The sequence below is a fragment of the Neofelis nebulosa genome, chromosome 6 (assembly GCF_028018385.1).
Source record: "Neofelis nebulosa isolate mNeoNeb1 chromosome 6, mNeoNeb1.pri, whole genome shotgun sequence".
Classification (NCBI taxonomy): Eukaryota; Metazoa; Chordata; class Mammalia; order Carnivora; family Felidae; genus Neofelis; species Neofelis nebulosa.
This window is the reverse complement of record NC_080787.1, coordinates 145104796-145130744: the sequence shown is the minus strand read 5'-3', so window position 1 is coordinate 145130744 and position 25949 is coordinate 145104796. Positions and strand designations below refer to the sequence as shown.

The 25949-nt window shown below is 41.2% G+C and overlaps 2 protein-coding genes across 13 annotated transcripts in view; both read right to left on the bottom strand.

Moving 5' to 3' along the window:
• Positions 1 to 25949, bottom strand: part of ARID1B (AT-rich interaction domain 1B) — a 450488-nt gene that overhangs the window by 124126 nt on the left and 300413 nt on the right. For all 12 annotated transcript variants that reach the window (XM_058736206.1, XM_058736204.1, XM_058736199.1 and 9 more), the window contains one exon: positions 5151 to 5394. In XM_058736206.1, the coding sequence (XP_058592189.1) occupies positions 5151 to 5394 (244 nt within the window). The remainder of the gene's footprint in view (positions 1 to 5150; positions 5395 to 25949) is intronic.
• LOC131515503 (MICOS complex subunit MIC10-like) lies at positions 9730 to 10251 on the bottom strand. Its single transcript, XM_058736211.1, has one exon. The coding sequence runs from the start codon at positions 10234 to 10236 to the stop codon at positions 9961 to 9963; it is 276 nt and encodes a 91-aa protein (XP_058592194.1). The 5' UTR covers positions 10237 to 10251; the 3' UTR covers positions 9730 to 9960.

Here is a 25949-nt window from a genome sequence, read left to right as displayed (position 1 = left end):
GTAAGACCCGCACGATACATTCAAGATCCAAGAGTTTATTTCCCTAAAACCGAGGCAAACAACTCTCGGATGTAAGCCAGTAAGCAGCCAAACTACAGTGGGATGGGATCATTTATTAGAAGGGAAACCAGATGCCTAATATCAGACCTCGCAGAATCAACTGCACCCGATGTTAGATTTGCCCGATTTAAATGTGTATATACATGCACACTGCCAATTAGAAAGATGAAGATATTTCATTTCCGTCTCTAAGTATAAATACATCAACGTAAAGAGGAGAGAGAAATGAAAACAATCAGCAAAAACCAAGAAAATTTATCATGGCACGGGGGGATGTAGTAACGTATACATTTGGGTCCTCAAATGCTCATTTAGATTAAACAACCAGGGCTGAAATTCTTTAACTTCTAACCATAGACTGCTGCAGTGCTGGAGTTATGTGCAAACAAAGGGAGAATCCATGTGGCTACTTACCACGAAAAATCTCCATCCTGCTTTTCAAAAGAACGCAGGAAGGAAAAGCCCCACTGAGTTAGGGATGTGCCAGGGCCGATGTGGTGCCAGAATGTATCACAGTAGTTGTTCCCATGACACTCACAATGTTCGTGAGGCAGCATGATAGGAGGGCAAATTTGCAGTGGGTGGAGAAACGGTTTAACAGGCAAGAAACAGATTCAGCCATTCGGGATGCTTTACTGGGCTTTTGTTTATCTACCTCTGTGATAGTTCTCATTAGCTGTCAATTTCATTCTCCAGGACAGAGATGGAGAAAAATGACTGCTCTTTTCTCAACAAACCCTGGGAAGCAGCACTAGGAAGAAGCCCCCACAACATTCTGGCTTTACAGCATCTAGGCTATCAGCCACACGACAGCTGTGCATTTGAACAATGACTTGCTGGAGAGACAATGATTGAAAGAGTCAAGCTGACACAGGGAGAGGCAGTAGCAAGTCGAGTAGGAGGTGATGGGAGAGAAGTGAGGTCAGAAAAAACAAGTTAGTGCTGGGAATGAGAGGAAGGGGGAGAAAAGAAAGCACAAGACTACAGACAGAAAAAATAAAAATGGGGAAATTCCAAACAGATGTTCCCAAAGCAGCAGTCTGAGTATCCTGCCCTGGGTGGGAAACCATGTGATCACTACCTGGTGGTTTTACTTCACCGGTACAGACTCAGAGGCCAAGGGCGGGAGACTGTACATTATCTTAGGATCTAACGTGGATTAACAAAATTTAAACATAAGGACTGAGGATGGGAAAGAGAAGGTGAGATTACTAAATGGGCCTGATTGTTCTCTAAGGGAAAAGTGTCTTTGCGTTTGGTTAAATTAAAAAAAAAAAAGAGCAACGTTATGACCATCCCTAAAATGTGGTTTTATTACCTATGACAAATTTACACAAATACATTAAAAAAAAAAAAAGAAATAAACAAGGGCATATAGGCTAAGTGGAGGGAAAGAGAAGACCAAATTCTTTTTCAACAAAAATATGCATGATTTCTAACAAATCCCCTTAAAATAACAACACCTAAGATTTACGATGAGCATCTCTCAAAAACGGATGTTGTAATGTCCCTAGGCTCAGCTTTGGGAACAGAGTGGAGAAACAGGTAGCATCTGGACTCAAGCCATGGAGGACGGCCACCAGGAGGTACAGGGCCAGCATGTGGACAAATGTGTGAGTCCTCTGCATGAATTAAAAAAGGGTGCCCCTTCCCACAGAACAGCCTGAATTTCACTCCCATTTATCCCTCTGGCCCATGTCCTTGTCCAGTGAGGAACCTGCTCAACTGCATGTGGCAGCCAAGGCTAATGCCACTGAGAGGGTGGTACTGATCAGTTAGTTGATGTGGTCTCAATACATAAAAAAAGTATGAGGAATCACCCCAGATTTTAAACTGCATCCGTTGTTAAATTTTACATTAGACCGCCTGCTCATCGTACCACACAATCATCAGTTTGCCTGTGATCTAAGTGAAGCAAGGGTGCGGATGCTCGTTCCCCCTCCTTTGGACTTTCTCAGACCTAATCCCCAAGAAGATCAACCACTAACCTACCATCTTTTTTTCCCCCAAGTCAGAAGAAATATAGATTCAACTTTGTAAAAATACATTATGCTTTCATGGCTGGCTCTGAGCAGGTCCTACTGAGTAACCTCAGTAAACACAGCAAATCATCACTGGAATCTTGGCATTCATGGCTTCTGAAATGCACAAGAACACCACTGGATTACCAATCAGAAGACTTGCCAAAACCACCTGTGCTGCTCTGGACAGCACAGGGCAAGCCTCTGGGTCTCGGTTAACGATAACCAGAACCACGGCGACAGGGAACACGCACTGAGTGTTTACCATGTGTCTCCTTTATGTGCATCAACATTTAACCTTTACAGGAACCCTAGGAGGTGGTTATTATCTTTACAAATGCAGAAACTGAGGCACAGAGAGGCTCAGAGGCCTGTCCGAGGTTATAAAACTAGTAGGTGGCGATAAAATGAGGTGAGATCAGCTAATTATATAAAAGTCCATCCAGATGCAGTGTTGTGGTTCCACCCAGGAGAAAAGTGAACAGGTGTCAAAACTGCCGACCAACTTTTCCAGGAGGTCACTCCTCTTAGAATAACACGAACCTTAAAGAAACGTTCTCTCTGCCATGTTTTGCACAGTCCCGTTACTCTGTACCTTCACACTCAGCAAACATGGTTACGGATCTACTGGAAGAGCGTTCCTCCCCACCAAAAGTGGAACTTCCGCTGTGTCGTTTTTTCCCTGTGCCACATGGATGCAAGGAGCTGATCTGGACTAGTATGGTGAAATGAAAACGTAGGCCCTGGGCGGTTAGCATTTCGGACCCAAGCTTAAAAACACGCTGTGTGCTTTAAACAACGTGTCCAAGAAACCTGAAAGCATTCCACTACAGACAGAGTTACTTTCCCAAGAAGCTGGCAGACAGATTCCTATTCAGGTCCTTACCCGCAGCGACTACAAACAACAGGCCTCATTTGAGATGGGGCTAGGGGGTCATCAGAAGCGTAATCCGCTGACCAATTCTATGCTGCACAACACAGAGCTAAGCACCAGACTCTGAAGCCAGTTCACCTGCCGAGCTACCTCCTCCACAGTATGTGGTACCATGTGTCCAAAGTGAGCCCTTTTGTTGGGTATGTGTTCTACACCACATCAAAATCCAAACAGTGAAAAAGGAGTTTCAAAATCCCCACTGGAATGATAAACATATGTATGAAAATCACCAGATTGTGAATTACCCATGTCAGGAATTTTAAATAAAAAGCTACAATATCTTTATCCCTCTGAGGAGTTTTCATTGAAGTTACTAAGAAAAGTCCTTTTGATCCAATTTTCGAAAGGAGTTCTTACTCAACAAGTACAATACTTTACATATGACTTCCTAATGTTTAGGTAGTTGATGCTTCAAAAATCATCTCAACACCAAAAACTGCCTAAGGATTTCTGGAATATAAAGTATTCGGAGCTTTAAAAATGTTGAAGGTGGGTAAATCCAGGTTTAATTACAATCTCTGTAAGGACGAACATATTTCTAAAAGAAAGGTTAACATCAGAATGCCTAAATCAAAATGTGCTATATTATAGCTGTATCTAAAATATGGATGAACCTTAGAAACAGAACATTTAGTCAAAAAAGCAAATTGTGGGAGACCATTTACAGCATGAACGGATAACCACATTTTCTGTTTTGACAAGAATCTTCCTCGTTTATGCCTGCTGTCCCCTAATTATTAATAGCAACACTTCCATGCCCCCAAAAGTATCTCAGCTTGGTTGATAAATTATATAGTCACTCTACATACGTTTCTATAAATCTCAAAACTCAATAAAACTAATATTTTCTATGAATTTTTATAATAAAATTCTTCAACAAAACAAAACAAAACAAAACACCCAAAAAGAACAATTAAAAAAAACTATTCACAGAGTATTTGAGGCAGGGAAGAGGGACGGGACTAAAGATAAGAAAGGAACACACAGGTAGACACAGCAAAACTGGTAATATTCCAGTTCTTAAACAGGACGGTGGGTTCACGAGTATTCATTTGATAGCTATGTCTCATCATTGGCATGTTGTATGTGTTCACATATATACATATATATATATGTTTATCTCTCTCTCTCTATATATATATAGATATACATGTTTATCTATACCTATATATATGTTTATATAAGTATAGATTTATTAGATATCTATCTATATAGATATAGATATCTATATAAATATAAACATATATATAGATTTATATATAAAACATCCCATAATAAGCATTTTTTAAATACAAAAGGAGTAAAATGTAAGAAGGGGTAAAACTACCACCCATGCTTTCAAGAGAACAGAATAAACTATCAGAAGATTTATCCACAATTTAATATTCGTTCTAATACATTAGTAAAAGGCACTTTCCGGCAGCCACCTAGATCATGTTAGCAAAAGCTACGTGGAAATAAATTACATTTAGTAATTTGCTGATAAAAGAAAGGGATGATGTTGACAGAAGAAAGCTGGAAGGAGTATGATGCAACAGAAAGACAGACAAACACCCCCACGTACACAATAAAGGGGGTAAAAGACACCGACGAAGTGTGGCTGCTGAGTTCACTGGCGCGTGAACTCCTTACGTCAAAACCAGGAGGCGAGTCTCCATCAGTGACGAGGACGTGAGTGTGTGCTGGCCCAGTAAAACACTGGCAGGTACACACACTACACGTTAGAAGCTGACTGCCATGGAATAAATTAAATAGAACCATAAAAACTGAGGCCGATACTTGTCCACAATCTTACCTCAGTGGCACTCATCAACAGAGAATCTTATGCATAGAATCATTACAAAACAGACACCGAGAATAAATAAATTTCTGGCGTTAAGGTCAATGTCCAAACCAAAAACATCAAACTAGCGGGCGATTTTAGTAACGGAGTGTTTATTGTTCATTCATTAGTTGAATATCTTCAGGAATCGGGACTCTCAAAGTTATGCTTCTAACACATGGTTCCATTACCATGTGGTTTCATCACCACGTTTTTGAATAGTAAAACAAACCATGGGATGTATGTCGCCATTTATGAACACTAGGTCTGTCTTTACCACCGAGTGGAATAATAAATATTAAGAAATGAATACCTGGAATACTTGCAGGAGAAATTGGGCCAGATCGTGACTGGTTGCTTCCCACAGGAGAGCCGACAGGAGAAGGCGACGGGCCCCCGGGGATGCTGGAGAGATGGGGGGATGCGTGTGGAGAGAAAGGCGACTGAGCAGGGTTGCTCTGATCCCCTTGGCTGCTCGTGGATCCAGACGCACTGACTGCTGAGCTCAGAGTGGCTTCCGTTCCCGTGGGGAGGTCATCAATGGAGCCAGACAGGTCCTGAGAAAGAAACACCAATAGGTTTATAAAGTAACACTCTTGGATCCATGCCTGATCAAAAAAGTATTTCAAAATTGCAACAATGCCCCTTTCGGAGACAAAGTTTTTCTAGATAATACCCAAAATTCAGAGCATGGCCACTCGTTCTTAGAAGACTTTCAGGAGGTCTCTCATGAGTTGAACCCTAAGATCTGGCCCAGTCCTAAAGAGTGAAGAAAGCTGTACAGCTCTCTTCCGTAAAACCACCTGACAGCTTTCCTTTAAGCTGCCAGCACTTGTCCCCCAAACCTGTTCCAAGAGTTACAGGAAACAGCACTTCCGATGGTGACTTTACCATCTGAAAGAAATGATGATTTCCATAAACTGAAAACTATAGCTCCGGATCCTTCTGTTTGGAGTCAACGTTGAAGGACTATGTGAATTTCAAACTATTACGTTCTAATGGAACAGCAGAATTTTAATCAAACCTTGTGGTAAGAAATGCTTACATCCTAAGTAACTGTAAGTGCCATTATGATAAAATAGTTATGTGTATACTTTTGTAGGATCCTGTGAAAATAAATCCCTTTGAGGTTATGTTGGCAGAAATGGGTCCTCATGTTATACCTTACTTTATAACAACTTGAAGCTAAACAAACAATTTTTAATGCCAACTCTGATTTGTTCCTAACACCCTGTAAGGCAGTTATTAACATCACCATTTGACAGACACAGAAACTGCAGCTCAGTTAGTTACTGTCAAAGGTTACAGCACTGAGGACAGAACCATCCACTCAAGAGGATGAAGAGAGTTGAGAGAGGAGTCTTCTGCAACCTGGTCAGAATGAAAGGAAAAGACTGGAGTTCAGCCTTCCTCGCTGCTGTGGTGCCAGGGTCCAGAATGGGTCACCCACCAGCAGGCACTCCCAGGTCGCTGAGAGTCTGGAGATGAGGTGGGGCCCAGAGCTAGAGCTGGCTGAGTTCTAAAGGCTGGGCTGCAGTATAAAATTATTTGCCTTGATGATCTAGGACTAAATGCTGCAGAATGGGATCAAAAATGCCTGGTTCTGTTATTGTCTATAACGCATATTTAATTCTAATTTATACCCTCTACTCATTCAGCTTATCTCACTGCTTACTACTAGTGGGACTTCTAAAACTGGGGCTTTGAAAACTGGTGGAGGTAGACTGAATCTAGACCAAGAAATACCAAAGGGACCAGGTAAAGCGTAGCTGGTTATGGGTCTTGAGGGTAGCCCCAAATGTCACAAAGCAAACTCAGGATGAGGATCCCAGTCTCCTGGAAAGTTTCTCTGTTAACCATCTGTTAAATCATATAGCTAGCTTCTCTTTCTTAACAGCAAAAGTGCCAACGATTAAAAAATAACATTCTCAAATAGCTACAAAAACCTCACAAAAATGAATGGTACAGAAAAACAAAAATTTCTTATGCTACGGAGAGTAACATCTAAGAATCACATCTAGGTTTAGAGTAACAAACATAATAACAAATATAACAGTATCAGGGTAGATTGAACATATCACCACTGGAGAAAGTATCATCGAATCTCCAAAATAAAATGAGGAAAACTGAATCGTATTTTCAAAATTCAGAGGATAAAATCTATAAACGTTTCTACTCAGGGCCCACAAGTTGCATGATTTTGCACATATTCAGCTGGTAAAATGCTGTATTTAACTGGATTACCGGGTTCAACAACAGTTCCATGCAGACTTTCGGAACCGAGCACAACTTTTGCGAAGCAGGGTCAGAAAGAGAGAAAGGTTATTGAGCAAGTGACACACTGTATATGACGTAGAGAGTACACCCTTTCACCCTTCAGAAATCAAGGCACTTCTCTGACTCTCTAGAAACAAGACTGAAATTAGAAGTGTCCTCGTGCACTCATGTCGATCTGCTGAGAGAGCAAACAGGGCCAGTTCCAGCCGTCCCTCCCCCCACCCCCGGCTCTCTGCGGACTCCTCATGGCGCAGGCTCAGAGCGAGGATGGGTGCGGGGGGTGGAAGAGGGGTTGGGGTTTAAGAACTTGCTCCCAACGCAGCCCCCTCCTGACCGGATGTAACCAATTCACAGAACTGCAAAGGGACACATGGGCGGGGCTCGTCAAAGCAGGTGTTGTCGGCTCTGGCCTGGGCGCTCCAGCTGGACGCTGCCCGTTTTTGCTCTGCCCGCGAACCAAATGTTGTTAAATGACTGAGAGGGAAAAAAAAATCAAGCGTAATACTATGTGATACGTGAAAAATACTTGAAATTCGAATTCCAGTATCTGTTAACGTTTTATCGAACGCTGTCACCGCCATCCCTCTAGGTACCGACCACGGCCACTTCGGGGCTAGGATGGAGACTCCGATGGAGACCCCGTGGCCTGCAAAGCCCAAAATATCTACTGTCGGGCCCTTCCAGAAAAAGTCTGCTAACCCCTGACTCAGAGATGAAGTATTTCTAGTACGGGGTCTACTGCCTTTGCCTCTTCCTTGGGGTAAATGAGAGAGCGCCAGGCCTCAGTCGAACCACGTGGTGACACCCTGTATGTCAGGAATCCTAGGAGCTTCGCCAAGAACAGGGACCGACTCCACATCTACATCCACCCGGAAAATACTGAATGGGAGCCAGACAGAGCCGCGTTCTCTTTGTAGGAGTGGAGGAAGCTGGGAAGCCCCCGTGACGATGGCTGGCGGGCTCTGTGTGCACGCACTCTCTAACACCTAACAAGTATCCATCGTCAATAAACAAGGGGTCCGTCGGGCAAGAAACAGTCGGGGAGGGGGGAGAAGTGGGCTTTTCATGCTGAGAAGTGGGCTTTTCATGCTTCGTTGCAGGAAAAACAAATTTTTAATAGATAACTAGAGATAAAACTATTATCTTTTATTATACTACTTATGGGTTTAAACATAGAAAAGGCTTTGACATAGATTCAATTTTTTTTAAACATCATCATCTGAAGTTAAATACTCTTACGCAAATCTTTCTTCATAAGAAACCCAAACAAACAAATTGTTACTTGGAAATGTGTAACATTCTCTGCGCGACCTGTAAATTCCTTCCCTGTCCTCCCTTAAAATTCCAAGTTACGGCCGAACAGGTGACACGGATGGGTGTTAAGAAAGCTTCATTCAAGCTGCAAAAGCATGAAAAACATTTCTGTTATCCAACAAGCTGATCAAGGAAATACCAAGAGAAAAATATAAAAACGGTGGCTTTCTTAGTGTTCAACATATCATCCGAATTTCAGTGCTGACTAGACCTCAGTGCAACAGAAGAGTAATAAAAAGATATAATTTCTATATTACTATTATACATACACGTAACTTTTATATGTAAATTATAGAGAAATATTCCCGCCCTGCAGACACTCAGGGTATCCATATGTATAGCTATCTTAAAACATGTTAATAAAAGAAGTTCAACAGTGGTTTAAACATTCAGCCTAGTTAACAAAGAAGCTCTGTAACTAATACTCCTCTAGAGGACAATTTAGTCAGCAGGGCACCAACTCTGTTCTTCTTTTATAAGTACTATCAGATCTATGACGCCTGTAAAGAACAGAGAGACCTTACTGCATCTCATTCGGACCAAGGCACCTTCAAGCTACAGTGCTTCCATTTATCTTGCTGGAAGGCTGGCAGGTAAGGTAATTGCAGAGAGGACTCTTTTAAGGGGCTAGAGTCCCCCTGCCCCACAGCATTCCCTTTGCATCTTTGCTGTGTGGAGTGACGGGTGAGGCAATGACTGCATGGGCTCATACACGGTAAATTCGGTATTCTGCCAGGACAAGTGGAGTTGGCAAAATCTAGCTCTCGAGTTGGGTTTTCAGTATGTGGCATCACTCAGAATACTGAATACTTTCCAGCACCCCCAAAATAACGTAACCTCTGCCGCCAATGGTTAAATTATTTTTTGAAAATCAGTGCCTTAGAAAAGAAAAGCTTGTTTTACTTTAAAATTTAATTTAAATGGAAGTTCCCTGCAAAGGCTTTCCCTCCGTAACCATCGTCTCTCCGCCCATGTAAAATTTTCATTCTGATCCAAGCGACAGGTACAGGAGATTTCACTGCACGGAGCAGGAAGTGCCACCGGGGAGCAATAACAATGCTAGCAGACTCTGACAAGAGAAACACTTACGACTTAACACAGAGCGCAGATATGTCCCTGATTCAATACGATGGGACAGGGTGGGGAAGGGCAGTGACAGAAGGGTGTGTATGGGAACATGCCACGAAGGAGGAGCATAGGAAGAATTTTTAGAGATCTACACATACACGTAACAGACATACAAATTCTCTCATGTCTGCATATTATAGATGATCCTCCCTACTTTTAATTTACTGGGGGGCTGCCTACTTTTAATTTACTTCTTTTAAGACCACCTCCTTGCAATTTCCAGAGAGGAAATGCAAAACAAGAAACAGACTTGGTTTCAAATACATAAACAGTGTGCTGGAGTTGAAAGCATTACTGATGACATTGCTACAGAAGAATGTCAGCTGACTCCAGGGCACTTCAGTATTCCTGAGGAATAGACATGATTTCTCTTTTCCTCCCACTGGGATGTTCTCAGGTGGAAGTCACTGCTCCTGCTCTTTGACATATTTTCCGTGTAGAAGATATGGAACCTGGAAATCATGCTGACAGTTGTTGGAGTAGGCCATTCCCAATCCCATGCCAGAACCAAAGACTAATGGCCACATTCTTCTTTTAAAGAAGGTAAGTGAGAAAACCAGTCTTAATCCAAAACCGACACCTATCTTCACGACCGCATCCGCCATGCACTGGTCCCACTTCCTGCCGAGCTCGGATCCCGACATGTTCCCCACCCCCAGCTCCCTAAAAATATTTTTCATTTATTATGACTTACTACATCCAGAGGCATCTTTGGTTTTGATGGTATTCAATGTATCTAGTAAGTTAGCTTCCTAAAGGGTAAATTCAGGTAATGCTGGGGACATCTTACCGTCTCTTCCAAGACCTGGGAATAAGTTAGAAAATCTTACTCCCTTGTTTAATTAAATAAGTGGGTTTTTACAAAAGCAAATCGACTCCAACATACTCTAAGCTGTGGCCCTCAATACAATTAGTTGATAGTATTAGATCAGTCTCTGATAGAGAACTGCAGAACAGACACACATTTGGTCTTCTCTCGCTCAGAAGTGCCCCAAGAGAGCACGAGGATAAACACTGAATTAGAAACAGAGAAGATATTTCAATCAATGAGACTAGTTCAGGTCTCTTGTTTAAGGATTTTAATAGGATACAGTTAATGATTTCTCACTGTGACTTCCCATGGGTTTGACGCACAGGTTAAAATGCCAGTTCAATGGTCTTTTTAAAAAGTCTCTCCATTATCTTCAAAAGCAGGAATAGTGTCTCTTCTCCTTTTTAGAATTTTAAGTATAAAATTCAGACACGCATTTTTTTCTTTTTCTCTAACTGGACCCTAACTTTCTTAACAGCAGTGACTCCTTGTGCCAAGTGTGGTGCTAAAGAGAGGAAGGGTTTGACTGGTCACTGGTGACTGTCGCTGAATTTATATGCTCTATGGTAAAATACAGCTGCAAAGACCATATAGAGTAAGCCAGCACATGCAAATCTTTCTAAATATTTACCATAAATGCTCTAGTGAAAACTACTGACTTTGCTATTAAGATTTAGCAATGAATTCTCAGCCCTCTGTTTCCAATTAACATCCCTGAGGCTAACCACCCCCAGCCTCATCAGATGCTTAGCTCTTTAGAAACTGACACTTCGCACACTGTAAAATCACTTCGTACCTTCCAACCTTATTTTAGAAGTATCATTTTGGACATGTGATACAAACGCACCTTGAAACTGATATTAGAATTGAGTCAATAATTTGACTGCCATATATACACAAAGGAAAAACCTCATGGTGACTCTGTGTAATCTCTATGATATTGGTAGGTTTCTTCTCCATGCAGCCTACCCAAGTCCCTGTTGTTTTCGTTTGTCTAGACAGCAAATGAGTTAAAAGCTTAGGCTTCCTGTCTAAACGAATAAAAAAATGCAAAGGCACAGTAAGACAGAATCTGTGAAAAAAAAAATCCTCCAAAGCACTAATTTTTAGGCTCTAAAAGCATCTTCTTTCCAAGTTATATATATCACTTTCTATTTAAACATGTCCAAATAATAAATATTTATCTCTTCATTATATGTGACAATATATATAACATGTAGCCTTAAGATGTATGAGGCCAACTGGAAAAAAAAAGTTTGATGTTAATTTAAACATAGTCACAAGCGCCACAAATGACAAACCCCTAGCCAAAGCCAAGGATAAATGCAAAGAAAATTCATGAGTCAAAATTCATTGTAATGAGAACCACTTTCTTTTTCTTTTTCTCCAGCCAAGATTCCATTATGGGTAACTCTCATTTCAAAGGGACATTTGTAGGATAATCAACTAAACCGATACTTTACAGAAGCAGGATTCAGAGTCACGCACACTATCATAAGCAAAAATTGTTAAAATGGTTGTATTTCCTTTGATTTTGAAAAATCAGCACCTAAAATAGAAGCTGGCCTCAAAGGTCCTTGGGTTAGAACTCCTGATACGAAATGTGCTGTGTTCTAAATTTAGACGTGGTAAACAATATAAGTATGAAATATGCATCATGTAAGGGAATTTTTTCCCATTGCACGAGCCTCAGGGGGATCCTAAATTATTCTCAGTTTTTGAACTCTGCCCAGGGAGATTCTCTGTTCTTCCACTATTAACAACAGTCTCAAGATGTCATGTAGGGTAGGAAGAACAACAAACAGACCCTTTACAACAGTATGGGCAGTCCTGAACTTAAAAATTATTTGGCAAGAAAATTTACTTACAGTTTTTTGGGTTTTTTTTTTACATTGTATGGAATTTGGGATTAACTTTCACTTGGAAATAACATTACCGTGCTTGGTTACACTCCTAGGACTGTGCTCACAAGTGATAATGATAATGAACAGAATAATGATGATTTTTTAGCAACAACTCTTACTACCATTGATTCAGCACCCTCTATGTACCAGAGACATTGTGTATATTTTCTTATACGACGAAACTATAGCATCTTATTAGCTCCAATCTATTGTTCCTACCCAAATGTTTCTTAACTGATTTCATTGTCCAACATAGCCAAGAGCCTCCGGACCCTTCCTAACCTTGAGTCAAAGCCCAAGCCAGTGCTGAAAACATTAAAAAAGACTCATGTGTGAACAGTTGCTGGTCCGTTATTATTCTAAGAGCAACGGCATCTTAAAGAATGCACTTATTAATAGAAATGACAGACCACCTGTGAGGTTACAACTACATAATAAAGTGAGAACAATGAATGATTTGGGGAGAGGTCTCTGTACTGCGTGTCAACCCTCAGGCAGGCATGCCCTCTCTAAGGTTTGCAGGTGAAGCTGTGGGTGGGGGAGAGAGGTGATGGAAAAGGAGGTGGAAAAACATGTGAATGACATTTTATATTTAAGTTGGCCTGCACTGTCGATCCTGCACACTCAAACGCCCACTTTCGCAGAGTGTCAGTGAAGAGAGACAAACAGCTAGCCAGACAAATTCTTAAGGAAGAAATTCTGTGATGGAGGGGCGGATTCGTAAGCGGTATGGAAGACACAACAGCGCGTCCTCAGCCGGTGCACGCTGGCCCGGGGGCTGCGGTCTGCGGTAGGTCCACACCAGGAGCCAAGGCGTGCCCCCTGGAAGAGTGGTGTGCAGGAGCCTGGAGGCAGACAGAACAATGTGGAAAGGCAAGAGCTGTGGGCCGGATGCCCCTTCAGGAGCGGTGAGGGGAAGCTCACTGGGAAGCCAGGAAAGAGACTGGGCGAGAGGGGTGGGCGCGGCCGTGAACCGCCTCTCTCTGCCCACAGCAGGCCGCGTGGGCTTCCACTCTTAGGAGCCAGGGAGCCGACGGACGGCTCCGAGATGCTTCTAATGTCACCAGAGAAGGAAAAGGAATGCAGAGGAATGCCGAGAAAGAAATGTTAAACACTTTAAAGGAAAACAATCATGTTTTCAAGTGTTTAGGAACGAAGAATGCCTTAAGAACACGGTTACAATTATAGGTACCGCTTCAGAATAAATCTGTAAAACATTTTATAAAGAGCTATGTATTTTAGCGTTAAATAAAATTGAACACACAAAGGAACAACAGCAAGGACCTCAATAACTACAGTCCAGGTTAAACGGTGACGTGTTTTCCGGACTGCAGCCGCCCTGCTCATTTCAGTTATATGTAAGAATCATTGAATGGGTAAGTGAGCTGAAATATACATACCTCACCCTTAAAATAGCACAGCAGTGAATAAAAACTAATTATGAGGAACACTTGGCTTTACCGGATTATGTTCTTTATATACCCCACCCCCAAACCGTTGGTGACGACTCCTGAGACGCGCAGTTATAAAGGGGGAAGGATCAGCTTGTTACACGCAGGAAGAGGGACATGGGTTTATGGGCTTGTGTTTTACAAATATCAACGTCAGGTATGAAACTCTAAGGTATGAATGACCCATGTGCTTTGAAAGCAAATTGACAAACTAACAAGATCTGTAAATATGCAAGATTTAGAGTTTTTCTACTGATACCAGTTTTTATTGCTGAAAGCGTGTCATAAATCTTTATAACAGAAAAGCAATCAACACCACCTTTTTGCGTCTCTCATGGTGAAAAACTACTGTTTATCTTAGAAGTGTAATGCTTAGCACGTAGAAATTCTGAAAATAAAACTTAAAAACAAAAAGGCATGAACCCTCAGGAGACATTTATTTCTTCAGCATACAGCAATGAAATACTTTAAAACAGTAAGACCTATAGGAACCGCAAATAAATTAGCAACTTAAAAAAAAAAAAAACAGAAACACACAAATTGTACTGAGTCTACATGGAATAGAGGGAAGTTTTACTTCTACAACAGTACTAAAACTTAGTTATTTTGACATTTCCCTATTCACATGAACCATACGAACATACATGCTTGTTCTAATCCTTCACTGGATTTTTAAAAAATTTTTATTTTGAAATGACTTTAGACTTATACAAAGTGGCAAAGAGTACTTAGTGAGTGTTCTTACGTACCCTTCACCCAGGCTCCCTCAAGTTCACATTTTATGTAACCGTGGCACATTTATCCTTCAATTTGTGTTTGGTGTTTTCCTGTGACTACGCTGAGGTTATAGATTTGGGGAAAGAATAGCACAGACGTGGAGGGTCCTTTACAAGGCATCGGATAGGGGTGTGATATAAACACGACTTAGAAGAGCTCATGGTACTGTCATCACTTGGTTAAGGTGGTGTCTCCCAGGTTTCTCCACAGTCAAGTGACTTTTTCCCTTTCTGTATCCCATTCATGAGAAGGGGGTCACTAAGTCCAGCCCACACCCAAAGGAGGGAAATTATGCTCCATTTCCTGGATGAGCATCAAAGAATTTGTGGGTATAGGTTAAAAGCAAACAGAGTAAGTAAATATTTGGGGGGGATATATTTGAAGCAATGCAAGTATACGGTTTCTCCTTTAGTTTTGCCCACAATTTTAGTTGGCATTTATCAGTGAGCCTCGCCTGCAGCACAACTCTGGTGCCCTAATGTTGCTTTTCTATTTCCTTTGTTCCTTCTACATTTATTATTTGGAATTCTTATGTAAGGAAAGGCTGCCCTGTCTCCATTAATTTTTACATGGTCAAGAAGTTAATTCTCTTATGTGTCTTTTGGTGTAGCCAAAGTTCCTTTATAAGATGATCGGTTGATACTCTTAACAACAATAAATGAAATAATACTTCCAACGGACGTTTCATAATTTAAAAACACTGGAGAGAGAAAATATGCACTTTATGCTTTTCCAGACATGGCTAGTGGGAGTATAAATTAGTATGATCACTTTGGGCAAAAATCTGTAATCACACTGTAAAGCTGAAGGTGCATTTTACCTTATGACCCAGGAAGTCCATGCCTAAGTGTGCTCTCTGGCACAGGTACACAAGGAGACACATCCAGGTGCCGAAAAACTGTTTCAGGACCCTAACAACAAAAGTTGGAGACAGTCTAATTTTCCAGCAATATAAAATAGAGATGTATTCAGAAAATGAGACACTCTACAGCAGTGAAACTGAATGAGCTACAGTTAAAAATATTCGTATGACTCTCAAAAAACAATGTCGATAGAAAACAACCCCCCAAACCCAAAGCAGTGACACATCATCAATATAGGAGAGGAGGCAACAGAGAAGTGACCCATCAGCACACTAGTGGAAATGCACAAAGTCCGGGACAGCAGCGGCAGACCGGAGGAGCCCATGAGAACTGGCCATTGGCTCTGCTGGGTCAGCAGGGAAACGGGGAGAGAAAAGAGACAAGGAAGAATCATGTCATGGTCCTCCCTCCCCTCACGACAGCCGACACGTGACACCACGGATGGCACCTAAAGCCTGAGCAGCCTGGTCTAGCCTGAAACGAACCTCTGCACGGCTCGCGCGGGGAGGCCCTACTTCCCTCCAAGAGCCATCCGCTCACATCTCGGTGAGCCGCTCTGTGCCACCGACACCAGAACGTGTGAGCTGCACAGCGGCTTCCCCAGTGATGCCAAGCCGCGTCTGTCTACTGCACGGCTTCTGAGGCTGGGTTTTAATCAGAGGTCAGCATGTTCCACGGTGGAAGCTCTAGGAGTAAGACCACATAGATTCACACCCTGGCTTTGCCGCTTATTACGTGACCGGGCGACATATTTAACCTTTCTGCGCTTTGCTTCGCTCATCTGGAAACTGAGGGAAATGTCAGTACCTGCCGAAGACAGTTGCTGTGAGAATTAAATGAGAAATAGTAAGTTGAAAGGATGGGTGCGGTACAATCTGAGTTAGGTGTGAGCTGTAATGATTGATCGTGAACCAGAGGGAGAGGCCGTGGGATAGAGAGCCCGAGCTGTGTGTAAGGGGTAAGTGCGAGGGAGCAGGGAGGTGGCGGGGAAGGGCTGAAAGGGTGAAGAAGAGGAGGGAGGGCAGTCGTCCCCCACTTTCCCGATCGCAGTGGGTAGTGACAAGGGCCCTGCAGGTCCTACAACCACATCCACTAAGAGGTGGGAACTGGGTTTGAAAACAAACCCAAACAGGAGCAGCCAAAAGAGAAGGGAAATTCTGCACGGAGGAGGTAGTCCTTTCATTCTGCAGGTGGCCCTGCTGGGTCACTCATTCATAAGCGCTTTAATGAGTAGGACAGGGCACTCTCTTTACCACGTTTCTGTCAATAACAAAACGTTAGCACGGAGAGACCGCCGTGCCTCAGTAGAAAAGCGCTGGATGTAAGAGGCTTCTGAAGCTGGGTGGCATGAAGGATCGGTTGTGGGCAAGACAACCTAATCCTCTGTTTACCTGTAAAGTGGGGATCATCATGTTTATTTTGCCAATGGATCAATGTAACGAACAGAGCAAACGAGAAGGAACTGTGAAGGGCATCACGTTCAAAAGAGAAGATGATTTCCTGGTACTAAGTTATGTATTAGACACAGCGCTCAAATTACTCATGTTCTGAAGGAGAAGTTAAAAATAGAATTAACGTGGGGCTCGGTGGCTCGGTTGGTTAAGAATCGGACTTCGGCTCAGGTCATGATCTCACGGTTCGTGAGTTCGGGCCCCGCGTCGGGCTCTGTGCTGACAGCTCGGAGCCTGGAGCCTGCTTCAGATTCTGTGTCTCCCTCTCTCTCTCCGCCCCTACCCCACTCATGCAGTCTCTCTCTCAAAAATAAACATTAAACAAATTTTTTTAAAAATAGAATTAACGATGCAATAAATACTGAGGCCACAGCAGCTTAAATTCCAATTTCTTTCTTTGAATGACTATCTCCTCTTCTAACAATAATCAAAAATATCTACAAACAAGTTATTTCATTTCTTCAGTATTTAAAGACAGATTAAAATTATCTCATTAAAAATAGAAAGAAATAGTTTAATGGCTTCAATATAAAAGAAAGCTGAAATTTTTATATTTTCACAGAAATTATTTTTAAGACTTCTGAGTTCTTTAGGAAAAAAGTAGAGAATCCAGAAAATTTTTTACATGATTAGCCTGACTACATTACAGATGGAAATGTTTTGTGAAGACTATTTTTATATTTTAAAATGAAATACGACACATTCAGTACATCCCCCAAAAGTCAAACTTAAAAACATGAGTTTTTCTTATTTTACGTTATCTAAGATTCACTTAGATAAGAGGTTTCCAAAATGAGTCATTTTCTGTCTACGTAGGGGGCAGCCAGTCACTTAACACCTCAAGGGCTAGCACTCAAGTGCAATTTTACATCGTAATTTTTCCTAAGAGCATATAACCATTTTATAACTTAAAAAACTCCTTCTCAAGAAGAGGTGGTCATAAACCTGCTCAGGGTTTCAGACAGAAACCTGTAAATACTAATAATGATGAGGGTGATGAGGATTATTATAATAATAATAGTAATAATAATAATATCATCATCATCAATAAGGGCCCGAATTAGGTCTGGAAGGCCAGCGTGTTTCACACTCAAACACACTACCTGTCAACGCAGCCACTGATGTGCCGTGCAATGGTGTTACTCAGCCTCACACTTACAAGTAATTACCTTGTCATCTGGAACACATTTCAGGGCCCAGTAGGAGAATGAAGAGTTTCTCTGATGGGCACTGTAGTCCGCTATAAGCAGTCTCAAAGACAACATAAACAAATTCAGATATAGGATTCTGAATGGTGAAAGGATAAAATTCACACTCCCTTTGCCTTCTAAAACCTCTGAACAGAGAAGGGACCTCAGTAAGCAGACTCGCAAGCCTATCACATTGCCTAATTCTTCTTTTATCCCAGTAAATTATAAGTTTTGAAATAAAATTGGACTTAAAACTCCAGTCATCAATCTGTAAATCCCTAGCAAGGGTCAGAAAGTCTTCTTCTGCATCATACTCCTCTCCTCTAATGAAACTTGCTTTTTAAAAGCATCCATTAGATGTTAGCTGTTTTGGTTTTTTTTTACACCTTTGTATTGTAGCAAACAGTGATCTTTTCGGATGCAGGCCACAGTGGCTACAAAGAATCTGGGCTCTAGAACCACACAGCTGACCCCAACCCAGCTCCTCTTTTGCAAATTCCAAGGACGTGGGCAATGACAGAGCCCCACGAGCCTCCACCCCTCATCTGTACTTAGTAGGGGACAGTAAAAGTAATGACCTCACAGTGTTGATGAGAGAGTTAAGTGAGTTGCTGTACATAAAGTACCACAGCGCCAAGCATGGCCCCAGGTAAAGTGCTCACTAAATACTTACTGGAACGTAGGTTTACAGTAAAAACGGAGAGGTAAAAACCACGAATTCTGGAGTAAGAGCAGTTTGAAAATCAAGTCCGGGATCTGCAATTTCTTCACCCAGTCTTGGGCAAGTTACTTAACCTCACTGAGCCTCAGATTCACCATCCAAAAAATAGGGAAACTATCACCTATGCTATATAGTGAGGATTAGATATAATTATGAACGAGAACTATTAAGCATGTGCTCAATAAACAGTTGCTTTGTATATAAATGCCTACATACACATGTAAACATACACGCATTTCAGACACACGGTTTGTTTGTTAACACTCTTTGTAATCGAAATTACATTTTGAATGCAGCATAAAGAATTTGCAAATGACTTCTAGAATATCATCTCACTTATAAAATAGGATGAGTAAATAGTGGCATGAATGCATCCTTCCATTCTTTAACAAATATTTACCAGATAATTATGTGTCAGGCAAATAGTTATGTTAATAATCAATATTCTATTAAGTAAATAGCTTTTGGCACTTTAAAATGCAGTGTTACCAATGATAAACACGGCACAACAAAGAGGGAATGGGAAAGGTAATCAGCCCCAGCGGTAAAAAAGCCTCGGTTCAAATCTTCCCTCTATCACTTCCTAGTGGTATAAACCAGGCAAGTGAATTAACATCTCTGCGCTACAGTTTCTTCACCTATAAAGTGGATCTCTGTCCCAAAGATGTGGAGAGAATTTAGCTTAACAGAGAATCTACTGAATAAATATTAGCCACCACGATCTTTATTATAACACATAGTGTAGAAATACATTTAAAACAAAGAATAACAACAAAGATAGAAAGCTAGATGTTAAAGTGGCAAAAAAGTGAGAAGCCACCTAAATGTCAACTTAGTAGTGGGTTATTTAAATATACAATAATTATTTGGGGCACCTGGGTGGCTCAGTTGGTTAAGGGTCCGACTTCGGCTGAGATCATGATCTCACAGTTCGTGGGTTCAAGCCCCATGTCGGACTCCGTGCTGACAGCTCGCGGAGCCTGGAGCCTGCTTCAGCTTCTGTGTCTCCCTCTCTCTCTGCCCCTCCTCCATTTGTGCTCTCTCACTCTCTCTTTCTCAAAAATAAACATGAAAAAAGAATTTTTGAAAAAAAAAAGCCCATTCAAAAAACGGGTAGCAGTTGAATCATAGTAGCATGAAATCATATTAGTATTTTCAGAATAGATGTGAAAACAATGCAAACGTATACGGTAAGAAAATAAAAGACAAAGATGGACAAATAAGTTATGCTCATATGCATAGTTTTCACATTTTACCAGGCTTTGACTTTTTTTAAGTTTATTTATTTATTTTGAGAAAGAGAGCATGTGCGCAAGGCAGGGGGAGGGGCAGAGAGAGACAGAGAGAGAGAGGGAGAATCCCAAGTAGCACAGAGAAAGCGTGGGGTCTTATGTGGGGCTCCATCTCACGAACCGTGAGATCATGACCTGACCCAAAATCAAGAGTCAGACGGCTTAAGCGACTGAGCCCCCCACGCACCTCCCGGCTAAGATTTTTAATACAATTTTCCTCACGGTTTCCATTAGCAAGTCTGTTTGTACATGAGTAAGATGGCTGAGGAAAACTAAAAATCAGATAAGAGGTAAGTAGAACAAAGCAAAACTCTCGATACTGATTTCAATAGCGTGGCCTGGCCTAACAACCCACTCCCTCAAAGGGATCAACACAGCAAATGCGGACACTGGTACTTCCAGTTAAACGGGTCCTCCACAGCTTACTGCCCCCAAAAGTGCCATCTTGAACCTGCAGATTCTCGGAAGAAATAGAAGTCATGTGTCTATCAATACTTTAAATAGAATATGAATAGCTATTTTGTCATTGTTGGCAACACCGAAGAAAACAGGGCCAATTATTAGAAATACTGAATAATACTGCTTCAGGTTTTGTGCATCTCCTATGGTCTAAATAACTCCATACAGAAAACTCCTGTCAAGGATCTCATTTTAAGAGGTACAAGTTCAACATTATCGATTTTCTTTACTTGCAAAGAAAATTACAATTTTTAACACAATTCTCTCTGTGAATTGATGCTTTTAAATTTCCTATCTCACTTGGAAATTGTAGAAGAAAGCAAACAAGCTGGAATAAACGGGTTCTTAAAGTACCCAAAAGGAGTAGAAATAATAAGCAGAGTATTATAAAATCATAACCTGAGGTATATTTGTTCTACTGAGTTCACTTTAACTCTGAGAGCGAGTAACCATATGAGATTGGTAGGAGCGCCCTAACAGTCCGTCAGTGTGGAGCATGTGATGTGACGTCCGATGATTTGTCCTTGTACAGGACAGACCTGTCTCTTCTTGCCTCCCAGGACCCTGTCCTCTTCCGAATTTTCCTTAGCACTTAAGCAGGTATGACATTGTATTACGGAAAAAGGGGATTTGGGCTCTGAGAATAAAAGCAATATATATATATATATATATATATATATTTTTTTCTTTTTCTTTTTAAAGCCGTGTACATAAAAACTGGTGAAAACTACTGATGAATTAAATAAAAGAGGAATGAAGGAAAATGCACAACTCCAACAAGCCCAGCAATCTGTTATGAGCTGAATGAGTGCCAGTTTGTGGGCCTCGGGGCTCGGTAGGATTTCTCTGTATAGTGCCAAACTCCAACAATATTGTTATGGTTAGAGAGGAATTTCTCACAAGAGCTAACAAAGGCAGAAGGTCATAAATAAACCCAGCAGGACTGCCTTGTCAGTTCTCATTATTAGCGCTGCAGGCACTTGCTTTTCTGTGGGCTTCTTACAGGTTCATTTAAGTGTAAGAGTTCTTCCTTGAAAATTCACAAACTCATAAATAAAATGGTTCTTAATCTAGCAAACAAAAATAACTGAGAAGTAAGAAAATCCGCAAGCAGGTAAATAAATAAAGGACCGAGTCACGGTGAACGGCAGAGCTCAGCCTGCATTTCCGAGAGCTGGGGTACCTCGACTCCTGGCCTCAGCACCCCAGCAGTGACCGACAGGATGCTCTGCGTTCCCACCACAAAAAGTCCGCAGGATGCTATCTGGGCAGGAAATGAAGCTCAGCCCCTAAACTGATGCTGACATGTGTTATAAACTGAGGAAAGCACAGCTGTGTGATCATTACTGCAATTATGAAGTGACATTTAGTGTTAACTTTATTTTGCTGAAGTTTGTACCTAGTAACAAAAAAAGGAGGGGCGAGTCTATTAACGATAAGAAGGGATGCTGATTTTTTGCAATTAAAAAAAAACAAAACAAAACAGGAGCGTACTGCTTGGTCTTTAAAGAGGTAGACGTTACCTTTTACACGAACCAAACCTACGTCTTTGAGCTCTCAGCAATTCCTCGTAACAGAATAGGAGATTTAGTTCTGTAATATTTAAAAACTAAGATGCAATCATCAATTCTTTCCCAATTTTATGTCCTTGTAATCCAAGAAGATCAGAGAACAACAAACTTCCAATTATCCCAACACAGATATTAATTCAAAGGAGAAATGAGCTGATAAATTTGATTCCATTTACTAATAACTCAACACGAAAATATCTTCTTCCTCAACAAGAAAAATATATTTTATAGTGTCATCTCTTTCTATTAAAAAAGAGAGACAAAATTAGTAATACAGCTCATTATTCTTAAAAACAGACGAGAAACCGTTTCATCAGAAAACAAAACAGAAAATAAAAATCCTCAGTAGCACTACACAGAGCTAACCGAATTCTAACATTTTGCCATATTTCTTCCAGTCTTTCCTATCGAGTACAGCAAGGTAAGTTTGATTTGCACACAGTAACAACTGAGGTACCTACTGGCCTACTTGGCATCCTCTGTCAAGAAAGTGAACATTTTGTCTCACAGATGATTCTCAGTTTTATAATCTGTGCGTCTTTTTAACGTAACTGTAAAGTTGAAAAATTAACCTGAGGGTTCCACATCATCTCCTTTAAGAGAACGATTAAAGTCAGCAAGAGAACAATGTTGCTCTCATAGGCCAGGATGCTGGAGTACCGTTTTGTGTGGTTACTTGGTCACGGAAGCTGGGCTATTAAGTGCTGATGGGTTACAAAGAAAGGTATGTTTGCAGAATTACTTTTCACTGGCTTGCAGCCTCTCATTACCCACCACTCACGATTATGAGTGTCAGGCTGATGTTGAATTCTTCCCAGAGAAAATTCTCCATGTTTGCTTTAGATACTGGCAATTGGTCTATATGCTCAGCATTCAAACAGGATTGCCCTTGAATAACCTAACATTACCGGTACAAGGAACATGACTAAAGGCTGAAAAGAAGGGAGTCTAAATATCCAAGGATGGTAAGAGACCCAGACAGGCCTCCTTTTACGTTGCTGGGGAGAAGTAGGTTTTTCTAGAGAACATATCTGAAACGGTAAGTAAGTGCATGGACTGTAGCCTATACAAGAAATCCATGGAGTTAAATCTCCATGCAGTTAAATATGCAAACGCCATATCACAGTTTTTTGGCTAGCAGCTTTATAATTAGGCAGTCCAAGGTTGACAATGTTAGGCCACAAATATCCTCAGGAACTTACTACTGAATATTCTGTCAACAGAAATAATTAATGAACACAAGGTTCCTAAACCTGATATACGTAGATCATGAGTAACATATCAAAAGTAAAATGTTTAGACTATTTTTAGTCTCCGACAGCAAATCCATGCTAGCAGTAACCAAACCATACTTCATCAATTCTTAGAGTTGTTTAGCAGATGTTAATGGGGCTCACACACAGTATTTCAGGTAGAAACATGCTAGAAGTATTAAAACACAGGGAGAGCAATAAAATAAGTCATTGAGGTGTAATGTACAACACGGTGACTACATTATATACTATGGTCAATAGTGCTGTAGTATATATTTCAAAGTTGCTAAGAGAGTAAACCTAAAGTTTTTGGTACAAGAAATATAATTTTGTAACAATGTACACTGATGGATATTAGATTTATTGTGATCATTTCAAAATATGTAAAAATATTGAATTATTATGCTATATACCTGAAACGAATATGTTATAAATCAATTATATCTAAATATAGCAGTATTTTTGTTTATATATGTATGTGTATATACGTGTGTGTGTGTGTGTGTGTGTGTGTGTGTGTGTGTGTGTGTGTAACAACATGGGGAAAGTAAAGTTTGACTCCCTCGGAAGAGAAGCACTTAGGGGAACTGTCAGGAATCATACAGAGTTTTCAGAACTAAAACAAAAGCCACATAAACACTTACTCCAGTCCTTTGTTTTTAGAACGTGAAACTGAGGTCCAAAGAGAGGCTAAGTTATTTACATCAAAACTATGCCCAGGTTCTATAGACAAAGACTACATTAGCACACAGTTTTCTAGGTATGTTTATCAACGACATTACCACTGATATTGACAGGCTAGCCCAAGAAGCTGAAAGGACAGAGAGAGAATGAGTAAACGAGAGAGAGAAAGAAAAGGGGGAGGAAGAAGGGGAGCGAAAGGGAGGTGGGAGGAAGAGAGGGAGAGGAAGAGGTGGGGAGTAGAAGCGAAGGGGGGGGGAGGGAGGGACAGAGAGGGAACGTGCGCTGGTCACGAGAGCACCCTATACCTACTTAAGCACATTTTCTAACAGTTACTATTTCACGCTGTAGGTACGTGACTCTCTCAAAGTCTCATTTCATTTAGCAAATAAGAATATGACTTTGTAAGGGATAAAAGGAAGAACACGCAAAAACCACGTGGCTGAGACGTCCCAGTCTGTGTAATAGCAGGATACAGCCGAACAGATCTTTTGGGGATTTAAAGCAGACCTTTTATTTTCTAATTTCTAGCCTTTGCTGTGTCTCACACAATGTGTTCTCTAGTTCTATTTCTTGAACTTATAAACGTGTTCACGCCATCTCCTCGTGGGTGAGTCACAACAGCTGTCATGCACAGGCCCATAAACAAGAGACCCTAACGTGGCACACCAGAGGACAGCCGACTCCCACAGCCACAGACGGAATCCACATCCGCTTACCCTGTGACCCGATCTGGGCAGAACGCCCACCTCCAACACAGCAAAGGAATTCATGATTAGATTCAGAGGGAATCCAAACAGCAAACAAGGTAAATGTATTTTATCACTTAAACTGATAAAGCGTCGGGTTTTTTCATTCTGTCTGATGACGACCCACAGGACTCACAAGAGGGAAATATAAGAGAAGCAAATTGTGAAGACAGACTGTTTTGTGAAATCATAACCCATGAAATATACCATCTGTGACCTAGCCCAGTTCTCAACCTGCAATGGCTCCCTCGTGCAATCTGATATGATAAATAGTTTATTTCATAGAGTTCTGAGTTCTGAAGTATCTGTAATTGTTTTAGGTCTTAAACATATGGGATACAGCCCAACCTGAATTTAAATTCCTGTGAACAGAGGAATTAACTGTACCTATGGAAAAGCTGGTCGTGTGGAATACACAATGGTCCAGAGCAGGACACAAAGGCAGGAAGGAAAAGCTTCAGAATAAGGAGAGACAAAGAAAATGGGAGACAGTTAAAACAAGACAGAAGAATATGAGCGCCATATAATATGCAATAGTTAAAACGGTTTCTGATGAATGAAAGGATCAATGACTGCACGTGGGAAATGCAGCAAGGAAAGCAGACAAAAATTTTGGCAGATGTGACAAATATCATTAAAGATTTTAACCTTTCACTCCTAAGCTAAATAGTGTGGAGAATTCTACACCTGTATTTAGGCCAGCAAGCACCTTTGTGAGAAGCAGAAGAAAAGTGGCCTTCTGGGTAGACACAGCCCCACAGAACCACGGTGCTTTTCTGTAGAAAACTGCACCCTTTCTTGGCTAAGGGCACCTTACGCAGAGTTTCAACCCCATCTGTTCCTGCCAGCAGGGAGTATGAGCTGCACGGTCATAGTGACCCCCTCCTCCTGGCACCACAGAGGGCCACTATTTACCTAGGAAATGGGGAGCTGGTGACAGCCAGGGTTAGAAGCGTGGCCTTTGTGGTCCGAACTTCGTTCACTCCTTTCTTCTGCTAATTATTAGCCGCTCAGCCTTAGACACATTACTTAGACTCTCTGAGGCCTGAATTTCTCCACTGACAAACTGGTACAAGTATTGTTAAACTGATGTTTATTTTGATATAGAAGAAAGCCCTGGGAATAGTGCTTGGCAAATAGTGAGAGGATAATAGATGACGGCTACTATTATTTTATCTTTTTACTCAAATGACTTTGTCATTTACTCCTGACAGCAGTCT

Coding starts and splice junctions, on each gene's coding strand:
- LOC131515503 (XM_058736211.1), bottom strand. CDS start 10,236: ATGAAAAATATTTTTAGGGAGCTGGGGGTGGGGAACATGTCGGGATCC.